This window comes from Durio zibethinus, chromosome 12 (assembly GCF_047325235.1).
Source record: "Durio zibethinus cultivar Kanyao isolate XHJ-2024 chromosome 12, ASM4732523v1, whole genome shotgun sequence".
In the NCBI taxonomy this organism is placed as follows: domain Eukaryota; kingdom Viridiplantae; phylum Streptophyta; class Magnoliopsida; order Malvales; family Malvaceae; genus Durio; species Durio zibethinus.
In genome coordinates this window covers 20622237-20633733 of record NC_143173.1, presented here as the reverse complement: position 1 = coordinate 20633733, position 11497 = coordinate 20622237, and the positions used below count along the sequence as shown (strand labels likewise).

Below are 11497 nucleotides of genomic sequence, written 5' to 3'. Positions count from 1 at the left end.
TGATTGTTGCCGTAAAAGATGTAAATGACAAAGACAAATATAACTTTGGAGAAAAAGTTTATATTACATGATCATTTGAAAACAAGCAATACAAGACTAAACACCTTAATACACAAAATGGCAAGGATTACTGAAACTAAAGCACAAGAAATATAGAAATTAAAAGACATGCTACATGGTTTAATGAGTAGACCGAAAGTTATCAAGTTGAGATTTTCCAGCAGGACCTATATCAGTTCCAGTAAGAAACAGGACATTTTCACTCTCTTGGCCGAGCAAGCCAGAGGGAACTAAGAGCCCGTAATCTGGAGAAGTAATCATGTATCGCAAGCAGTGCACGAGCTGACTGGCGGGTTGTCAATATCCGATGCATTTGTTGTAGCGTTTGCTGACGTAGATTATCAGCCTAGTAATATTAATTTATTAGAAACATTTATTTGAAAAGTTAAAGGCAGTAAGGAAACTCAGATCATACTTAATGGTCTAATGCATTCTCTAATAAGTTACAAACAATGGGCGAAAAAATGAAAGAGAAAAAGAAAAAGGGAAAAAAAAGAAAGCATTACCTGACGAATAAACCCCTCAAGGGTACCTAGCTTTCCCATGGCCATGGCCATTTGACCCATGTAGTTTGCCACATTCCCAGATGATCCGGACGAGCCTAAAGAACCAGTGGACAATGTCTCCGAAAGAGACTGCTGCAAGGCTTCCATCCCTTGAGATAATGCATCTTCAGCCTGCTGGGAGGATTGTTGCAAGTTGCTAATTCCCACCAACTGTTGCTCTGTCAAAGGCTCCAATTGGCTTACAAGAAGCTGCAAGCATAAACATCGAATTCTATGATGACGAGCTACGAAGGAAACAAAATATTAGAAGAATGAAAGCAGGCTTTTTTTTTTTTTTGGTGGGGGGGGGATCGATTTAGTGACTAATTATAAACAGAATATACATGAAGCAAATTCATGCATTAACACTTGGCATCGGAAAGTGATAATTTTCGGACAAAACTTAGATAAGGCTCTTTATATCCTTAAGGTTCTCCAATAAAACAACTCATGTATAAAACAGCTGACAAGGGATGAATCCACTACCAACTGCATTTTGCTGAATTTAATTTATCTTCATCGAGGAACCTGAGAACAAGGATACAAGGAATCCTACCAAAGTTGCACCACCTTTTTCATCTTTAAATAAGAACCATTTCTTAAATTGCATCAACAAGAACTCAAGTTTCAATTGTTTGGCAATTGAGATGATATGTTACTAGTGTCATAACTCCAAGTAAATTGTAAGATGAGATGCAATATGTTATGGTGTACAACATAACATGCAAATTCCCTATCACAAGCATATACAAACAAGCATGCACATGTTTGGGAGTAAAATGTGGCCAAAAAAAGTTCCTCTACTCTAGCCAAACAGAGGCTGTGGATGGGGAACACTGTCCCTATAGCTTCCCCAAACCCAAGGCAGGGTTGCGTTCACAACCTTACTCTCATTCACAGCCCACCTTCCCTAAAATTCCCAACCAGTTCTTGCCTTGCACCCGTCAATCAAAATCCATAGCATCAATTCCACCTTCCTGCATTTCTTCTGCTGTTCCATTTTGCGAGGGAATTGCATATTCGGGGAAATTGTCAGTAGACAGACAAAAGATTACTACTTTTGCTAGAATTAGAGTGAATTAATAAAAGAGAAAGCCAAAACCTTTAATGTAGCTAAAGCTCTATCTTATCAAACTGAGGGTGATGGTATGCATCCCTGAAATGGATTTAACATCCTACTTCATCATAATCTTGATGTCAAGATAATCATAAGTTTTGTGCATAATAATTATTCTGTAAACTTAAACCTAGGATGGGATTCTTTTGAATATTCCCCAGCAATCCCCTAATAGAGACACGATTGCTTGTTTGTCAGTTGTTCTTGACAGATCTCCAACATGATGTACAAATAAATATAATAGTATGAGAACCAATCAATAACCCATAATCTAAAGGGAAAAAGCAAAGAACAGAAAAAAAAAAAAAAAAAAAAAAAAAAAAAGATAAGAGTTTACTACCATCACATTATTTAAAAAGTTTAGCATTCTAATTAATTGTGTGCGCAAATTTAGATGAACTACCTTTAGAAGCTCAGATGAACGGAAACCACCAAGCCACAAGAAACACCTCTCAGCAGGTGTTTTCCACATGCCCGACAACAAATGGAAAACATCCGCTTTAGCTGCATTGCTCTTCAACCTGAAGATTTCATCATAGTGAACCAATACACTATCAACGATAATACGAAGTTCAGCATCGCCCGCATGAGAATTAACTCCCGTTCTCAGCTCATTAATTAGTCGATTTTGCTCTTCCAACCACCGGGCATACTCTACATCAAATGCCATGGCACCTGCAAAGAAAAGAAATGAACAAAAAGAATAGAGAAACTGAAAATACAAGGTTACATTGAAAATTTTAGTCTTGCATGCTAGTTAGAATGCAAACAAAAAATTTCGGGAGAATACCCGCTACCGCCACACTCCATGCATTTAAAATGCACGTTTTCATAATACACAAGATGGTGAAGTTGTTTGTGATGTAACAAAAAGGGGAAATAAGAAAGATGGCACTACTGCAGCCTCCCTGCAAAGCAGAGTAAGGCTGGATACATTTATGAATAAACAGTAAAAGCCTTGTGCACTGGCCAGACTTTTTTTAGTAGCACTGTCAAAATATTCAGAGGTGAGGAAAGCACCAATTGAATACAACATGAGGGAAACACATTTAAAAGTTTTTTTTTAATTACATTTAAAAGGATTTTGACATGTAAGACAAAGGCATATGAATGCTCCTATTAATGTCAAGGAAAATGCTCACGTCAAAATGGGAAGCACAAGAGCGAAAGAGACATTGGAGGAAACAATCATAAAAGGACTTTGCTCTTACTGATCTTATAGACAAATGGAGAAATTTTATCCATGTAGCAAAACCCCAATTGCTAGGAGAAGTCTTTTGATTATATCTTTAATCATTCATTAGACACATTGGTAACCAACATTAATGCAAGATATCTCTTATTACAGTGATCTAACTGTCCAACGCATAACATGTTATTAATTGAATACCAGAAGATGGATTTAAGCAAAGCAAAAGCTATTTTCCTGGGTGGTTCTTTTTTTTGGATAAGTAGTATTCTTCTCTTAACAAGTAAATTACCATAATGTGCTACTTAGATGTTATTTTAACTGACCGAACATCAGAGGCAGCTAATAAAGTAAGGTACTAGAAAATGAACACAGCCCTATGACTCCTATCCTTCAGATTTTACATAAAGCAGTCATTCACAGGCTTGGACTCCTGCTCTTGTGCACAAATCATCTGCTCACGTAAGATAGCTAGTGTTCTTTTGCTTCAATAAACCACTCTAAAAATTAAAACCCATACTACAATCACTAGAAGAAGACAAGTTTACCAAGGACTAGCTTCACGAAAAAATAATTATTACCATTTCCATAGCTAGTGTTCCGTTGCTTCAACAAACCACTCCAAAACAATAAGACTCATACTACAATCACTAGAAGAAGACAAGTTACCAAGGACTAGCTTCATTAAAAAAATAATTATTACCATTTCCACCCATCGCATGGCTTTGATCTCCTGCGCTTGATATGAATATACCCTGTAGGGAAGGGCAACATTATAAGTAATACATAATTGAATAAAAGAAAGATTAAATAAACAACTCCAAACACAGGTATGTATGATGAAGGACGAAGCCTAACCTGCTGCCGAGCCCGCTGGAGTTCCTGCTCTAATTGTGTCAACTTCAAACGACTACTCTCCAGCTGTTGCACATATGCCTGTTGAAGAAAAAAGGATAATGTGTCTCAACATAGGAGATTAAATTTGACATCCATGCAAAAAAATGAATGCCAGATGATCTCAAACAAGAAGATATACATGCAAAAGCATCTCATGCAGCAAAGCCATTAAAATTAATCATTTTGATGAACATAAAAGATTCATACACTGAATCTCAAACAATCATGGGAGTTTTAAATATTAGAATTTGAGAGCATAAAGTATCCACTAGTCGATAGTGACAAAAACTGAAACAATCATAAGAATTTGAGAGCACGAAGTATAGCAATGGTTAATAGTCGCCTTTTCATCATTTTGTACTTGAGTGCCACAAAGAACGTTCTGGCAAAAGAGTGTGTGAAAATGACCACTCACTGTCAACATTGTACTAAACTATCAAGTTGTTATCTAGATGAAAGCAAGGACATGCACGTACATTATACAATGGTGGATCCAGAATTCCTTTGCGGGGGTGCCCACTTAAGATATATATAAAACTACCAAAGCTAAGGGTAAGTAAAATTTTTTGGGTTATCCAGGGAAAATTTTTCCTTCAAATTTTCTTATTTCCCAATCTTTGGGTGTGTCCATGGACACCCTACCTATACATGTGGATCCACTTCTACCTATACATGTGGATCCACCTGTGCATGCATACACCAATAGATTTTCTATACAACAACTAGAGCTTCTAAAACAAGGAGTAAGGATACACACTTAGATTCTACTACAGTCACATGTTTTCAGCAACCATAAAAAATTTTAAGGCAATGTGTGATATGTAGGTCTCTCTTCTAAGGTAAAATATTTAGAAGTCTATCTGGGCCTGTGCTATCTTCAATTAGATCTGAATCCCTAGAAAATCAAGTAGAAGACTCATGCCATCTACCAATCAAGTACAACAGAAGTATGAGTCGCACTCACTACAACAAAGAAAATTGACAAAATGAAAGAAGATAAAACAACGAAAAAGAAAGTTGAATAAATGCATTGAGTGTAAAGGGAAATGACGTACTTTCTTTCTCAATCGGCTTTTTCTTGCAGCCTCACGATTTTGAGCAAGTCTACGAAGAGTCTGTAGAATATTATCAACAAAAGATCACCAATTTGACCAAATTCTTATTTAGGTATTATCCATGCAATTAACACAAACTATCAGACCTTTTGATCCAAACTACCCTTTGATCTGTCACTAGAATCAGAAGCCACAACAGCATTTAATTTTCCTCTATCAGACTGCACAGAAGCAATAAAATGTCAGACTGGCAACAACATCGATTAACCTGAGTCTTTTTCCAGCAAGTAGAATAACAACAATGACAACAAAAAAATCTTGTCCCACAACATGAGCTACATGGATCCTACTACATAAATGTGCCCTATTTAGGACCATATTCTAAGTAAGATGATGATCCAAGTTTCCTTTCTATGGCTTCCACACATATCTTCTTAGGTCTTCCCTTCCCCTTTTGAAATGTGCTCTATTAAATCACATCTTCTTATTTTCGCAATTCCAGCTTTTACAAAAACAATGCATTTTGATAGTGCAATAGATAAATGCATGCCTAAATCTAGAAAAGAGCTTATAGTAACAACAGTAACATCTAAAAAGGTCCCCAAAAAATTATAAAATTAGACTGCAGAGATATGAAAAGAAGATATGAAATAAAGCATACCCTCTGACTTTTTTCATCTGTGTCCGCATCAGTTGAGATATCAGTCTTCGGACTAGCGTCAGCCATATTGGATTCTCCCCAGTTTTCTGTATAACCACTAGATATGGAGACCAGATTTGTTTGTTGAACTTTTTCTAATGGCAATCTAGATTCAACTTGGGTGGCGGATCGATTTATAGCAAATGAAGTTGGAGTCTGTTTCAGGCAACAAGAAGAATAAAATTCTATTACCCAGCGATACAACTAAATCACTAGCTCATTACATGATAAGACAAACAAAATCTACCTTATCCAAAGTGCCAATATGGTTGCAATCTGGAGAAACTGCTTGACCACTTGCTTTTGCCGAATTAAACACAGCGTCTGCACTGCCACATGTCATGTCAAATCCTTCATAGAGATATAAAGGAAAATTGTCTTTCCACTCATTAACATATTTCCTTTTGAAAAATTTATCAGAAATTTTGTTGAATATTAATGATTAAACATGTGTAAAGCCAAGATAAAGGTTTGCCATTCATAACTCAATCCCAAAAGCTGTGAAATGAAACCATCTTCAAGTTTAAAACATTTTAGTTATAATAGTAGAAGTACAACACTTATTTTCTTAACAACACCAAAACTTACATATAATTACAAAAAGTCATCGGTTAAAAATGCATAAGGTGCACTAGGGTGAAGTAGCATAATATTTAATGCACATTGATACCAGAAAAAGGAGATCACTAGAAAACAAGCTGATGATCAACAGCTATGACCCCTGTGAAAGTATTTGTGCTGCCACCAGGAATCACACTTAGGCTATTACACTACTATTCACGAGGCATATTACATTTATTTATTTCCTAAAAGAATGCACATGCACCATTACATACTACCATTCACAGGGCATATCAGATCTACATAATTTTTTTTCCTAAAATAACAAAACATTCCAAAAAAATAATGGCTCAAATTCTGATTTTTGAGGATTAGATTACTGAATGCATACTTCCACTCAGGGTAGCAGCATCCTCTATGCGAAATCCAACAGATTGATTGAATATCCCAAAATCAGAAACGGGGAATGAATGGATCGTGCTTCCTTTTATACAACTGAAAATCAGAATTCACCAATATGTAAGTAATCAGAAATGCTATGTCAAGCAATATAACAGCATTAACATATAATCTGAGCTTTTTTTTATATTATAAGCATCACCAAATAACAATGCAGTAATTAGGTTTGTACTGCACAGAAAATAAGGCATGTCAGAACATTAAACTGACACCATGCAATACCATCACACATCCAATTCACAGTTGAAGAGAGAGAGAGAGTCGCTAGATTTTGCAAAGGGGATTTTAGAAATCTCTCAAATCTGTATTAAGAGATCCATTAGTCTGAAATAACTTCAGCAAAATGCAGCACTCTACAGAATACAGTTCTTATTGAAAAAAGACACTTTGCCAAGGCAATCACCAAAAGCCAAACATCTCCCACTACCAAAGCATTAATTATCTACACTCCCCCCAGCTACAGATCAAAAGGAAAACCTAACCAATTGAATGTTTGGATCTATAATGTGAAGATATGGTGTTCAATTCAACATTAGACTAATAAAATAACATTTTAGATGAAGATTTATTTTAAGGTCTCTAGTGAAACTTTGAGGTAAAGAGCAAATTTACAGTGTGTTGGTAACTTGAAATTGGGAATCAAAGCTCCACATTCCTTTTGCTGCTTTCTTCTCATCTTTTACACCAGTTCTCGCTGTTCTACCTCCCATACATCATGATTGTACTTCCTTAATACTCCTCAAACAAATTAAAAATCCCAACACTTAGTGTTGAAATGAACTGCAAGAAGTATCACCATCTTCCCTTAGTAAAGATAATAATATAACAATTCGAAGGAAAAAATTAACAGAGGTGGACACTATCAAAATGAATCCCAAAACAGCTAGATGCAAGTGATTGGGAGAGCAAATCCCTGTCAATAGTCAAGCAATTAAAATGAAATAAACCTAAAACCCTGAAGTAGCAGGCATCAGAGAGTGCTAAACAGTTTCCTATCCAAAATAACAGCGAAATGCTCTCAAATAACCAACTAAAAAATGCCAAGCATACTACAAAAGAAATTACCTAGGGCTAAAAATAATGATTGCAGAAGCCAAAAATAAGACCTATCATGCTAAAGACAGAAAACTACCAATTCTCAAGTCAGCCAAAAAATACCTACTGGATGAAACTAAGAAAAGAAGACATACACGGTACAAACCCATGTCTAGAGAAGCCTTTTGGATCATGTTCATCTTATTTAGGTTCAGATACACAACCAAGCAATAATAAATAGAAGACAATCTCAACAAGAACATAGAGTGGACTGCTGAGCATTCTTGGAAAAGGATAGCTCTATTGTTAACAAGAAGACAAACCATTTGTTTGTGTCTTTAACACCAATCCTACTCTGCTCAAATCAGAATTTGACACAAATAAGGATTGCCAGACAAGTGAAAGGTGAATGGTATGAAAGGTTATAAATAATTGACCTAATCAAATAAAAAGAAAACATACACCTTAATGCCAAATTTCTTTGCCATTTTAATTGTACATAAATTCAACAGTCAGAAACACAAGAAATAAAAGTAATACCACCTGCAATATAGAAGATGTTGACATTTTCATAGACAAACTCACTCATGGTCTCAATATTCTTAGAAGAAGCATGTCAAGATTGCAAAGGAAGACTATCCAAAAGTGGATATTCAAGCAAAGAATACAAACCCTAGAGTTCAGAAGTTTTCATAGATTAAATTTAAAACATATCGCCCAGCGATGCCATAGAACAAGCAAAAATCATAGAGACAGCAGACCTAGATAGCAGTAGCTGACAATTTAGAGGCCTATGTAAAGAAAAACTTCATAAAACTTCTTAAAGGATGGTGAATATAAATTAAGCTTTTCTGAAAGCTCATAACCATGTTTGACACCAAACTAAAATCTAAAGCAGACTACAGACACCCCCAGATTTAGTAGCTATCATCAAACAATCCAAAAATTCCCAATACCTACCACACAAATTTGCACCGACACTAATATCATGTATCCAAAATCACAGAAGAACATCATAAAACCCCATAAAAGAAAGATCTTTGAAAAATAACTAAACAAATTGCACAACAGTTTCCCAAACAAGTATCTTACTAACCCAAGTTTTTAAACAGAAAATTAAAAATTAAAAAAAAAAAATTTTGAAGATCAAAAGGAGCCAAATTTTCACCAACCTAAATATACCTAAAAGCCAGAATCAGTCACAAACACCAAAGAAAACCCAAATTAGAGAAGCCCCAGATGATCCAAATTGACTTAACCAGCAAAAAGCACACAACTTTAATCCAAAAACCCCAAAACCCAGAAACTAAAATCATTAGTAAAATATCAAAATGACAAAAAGCAACAATTTTTCAACTTCCACACACAAAAAAAGTTCAAAATTTTCAACTCGGTTACTTATATCAAACAGCAAGGTTTAGGTAAACTTTCATAATAAACTTCAGTAAACTTTCTTAATAATTATTGGAAATGATTACCTTAAAACAGCAAGGTTTGAAACTTCAGAACCAGGAAACTCACCTGCTGAAATTTTGATGATGATGAAAATTGAGTTTTTGACTCGTTATTGTTAGTAGTATTACTTGACAATGATATTCCAATCTCTAGGCGTGGTCCTCTTCTGTGAGAAATCTTTACACTTCCCAAGAACTAATGATTTTTTAATTACCCAAGAGAGTATATTTTACTCGGTTTGACATGAATTTTTGTTGTGTTTTTATTCGGTTTTTTTTTAACTTTTTTTTTCTGTAAAAACTGTATCAGAGATACTGACACAATATCAAATAACAATACAGCAAAATCTTTGATCACTGTCATGTAAGAACCAACTTTGGCTTTTTTCTCTCATGTTTGAATCTCTACTGTTATTACAGTACTCTTTCTGATTTTGTCAGATCCGTGTTTTTTTTTTATAATTCCCAATTTATCATTAATTCTCGAATTTTTACCTAATTAATTCGATATTAAATGTCTAAATTTTTAAAAATTGGTAATTTTTTGAAATTTAATCAACATATTTTTTTTTGTTTTTTAAGTAATTTTTTTATTTTGTCACTTCAATTATTTTGAGTAATTTCATTGTAAAAACAAAATTTTGTTCGAGTAATGTTCTTTTAACTCGGGTGAAATTGTCATTGTATAAGTTTACGATGGAGCTTATAAATTTGTTCATAAATAAAAATAAATTTCAGTTTCCATTAATAAATTATTTATGCATGTGATAAAAAGAATAATTAAGATAACAGCAAACAAAAATATAATATTTTTAAATTATTTAATTCAAAATTATTAATAAATAATTAATTTAATCGGTTAAATTTATTTTTTTTAATAAAAAATTTTGAGTTCAAATTTTATCAGTGATTATCATTTTAAATATAAGATATGTAAGTATTTATTTTATATTATTAAAAATAATACATTTTATCTTGATTTGAAAAATTAAATAATTTATTTATCTTTGATTTTTTTACCAAAAAAAAACTATTTAATCCAAAATTAACCATATATGATTAAGAAAAAAAAAAAAAACATATATGGGTATTTCTATTTAGTCATTTACAAAAAAAGTTTATTGAAAAATTAATGTTGATCAGTATCGTAACCTAAAAGAAGAAATGTTAGGCCATTTTTTAATAGTTACTTTTATTATTTCTTTTTAATAATTAAAAAATTTTACTCGTGATTAAAAAAAATTAAATGGTTAAGAGTAACACATTTAAATATAATTATTTAACATAAAAATTTTGCTAAATTTTGGTATTTTAAATTGTCAATGTTTTTATTTTTATTTTTTCATACATATTATTATCTAATGTTGCAACTAAATTTATTTTTGTTTTTTATTTTATAAAACATGCATGATTAGAGCTTGGCTTTTAAAAATGTGTGCTTGATGGCTCGATCTATGAACAAGTTTATATTGAATTTATCCAATTATATGATACATGCAATTTTGATAAATTTTATACTAGTAATAATGCTGATTAAGAAATAGATAATACAATTTAATATGTAAAAATAACATTGATATTACACAAATATGCATTTAAACTTGTAAAATTTCAAGCTAATTGTAATTTTGTTAAAATTTCGCAGCTCAGATGAATTGTGGAGCAACACTCGATTGCTCCCCATGGACAGTCAACTATCTCTACCTATTTTCTATTAGAATGTCAATTGAAAGTCTGTGACCCGTTTTGTTCTTGAGCAGTCGTTAGGCTGCCGACTGCTCGTATCCAGTAATTGACACATTGTTTTCTGGTATTTCACTCTCTACAACAATTATTTTCAAATTATTTTTGCACTATTGTTTCAACGTTTCTACCATTTCTTTTACAACATCATGTGTTACAAACTAATCATTAGACACATTAAAATAAACTTAGAACAATCAAGTTTGGCTTAATTTTTTTTTTAATTTAACTCCGCATTTTACAAAAATCACGCACAATTACTGATATCTATTTAAGATTTTAATCATAAAATGTACTTTTCGATCGATACCGTGAGAGTCATGCTATCAAAATTTCAAATGACTCTAAATTACATATTCAAATGATTTTTTAAGAGAGTTAAAATTCAAGATTTAAATTTCTATTTTCTCTTAAACTTTTTCATTTATACAAAAAATAGTTAAAAATAATAGGAAGAGAAGCCCTTTTTTTTTTCTTTTATTATATATAATTTTTATTTTTATAAGATAGAAAAATTAATTATTTTTTACAAAAAAAATGTAATTTAAAAATAAAAAAATTGTAAGTACGAAGATTTAATTTCGTATCAACAATTTATATAACCAGTTATTGACGTGCTTATCACCGATTTATATATTTTTTATTTATCACCTTTTAATTGTCAATCCTTTTTCATTATATT

At 32.7% G+C, this 11497-nt stretch overlaps 1 protein-coding gene across 14 annotated transcripts; it reads right to left on the bottom strand.

Moving 5' to 3' along the window:
• Positions 1 to 14: 14 nt before the first annotated feature.
• Positions 15 to 9512, bottom strand: LOC111295881 (transcription factor TGA2.2-like). 14 transcript variants are annotated; one of them, XM_022889665.2, is made up of 12 exons: positions 9140 to 9474; positions 7196 to 7363; positions 6516 to 6619; positions 5811 to 5887; positions 5525 to 5719; positions 5010 to 5084; positions 4864 to 4923; positions 3770 to 3847; positions 3615 to 3666; positions 2126 to 2397; positions 567 to 815; positions 15 to 406 (listed from the first exon to the last, which is right to left on the bottom strand). In XM_022889665.2, exons 2-12 carry the CDS (start codon positions 7291 to 7293, stop codon positions 260 to 262), a joined length of 1407 nt encoding a protein of 468 aa, XP_022745400.1. In that variant the 5' UTR covers positions 7294 to 7363; positions 9140 to 9474; the 3' UTR covers positions 15 to 259. The 14 variants fall into 14 exon arrangements, with proteins under 14 accessions (XP_022745400.1, XP_022745399.1, XP_022745398.1 ...); XM_022889664.2 differs by having other exon boundaries at positions 5811 to 5914; positions 9097 to 9424; XM_022889663.2 differs by having other exon boundaries at positions 5811 to 5914; positions 9140 to 9423.
• Between the last annotated feature and the right edge of the window lie 1985 nt (positions 9513 to 11497).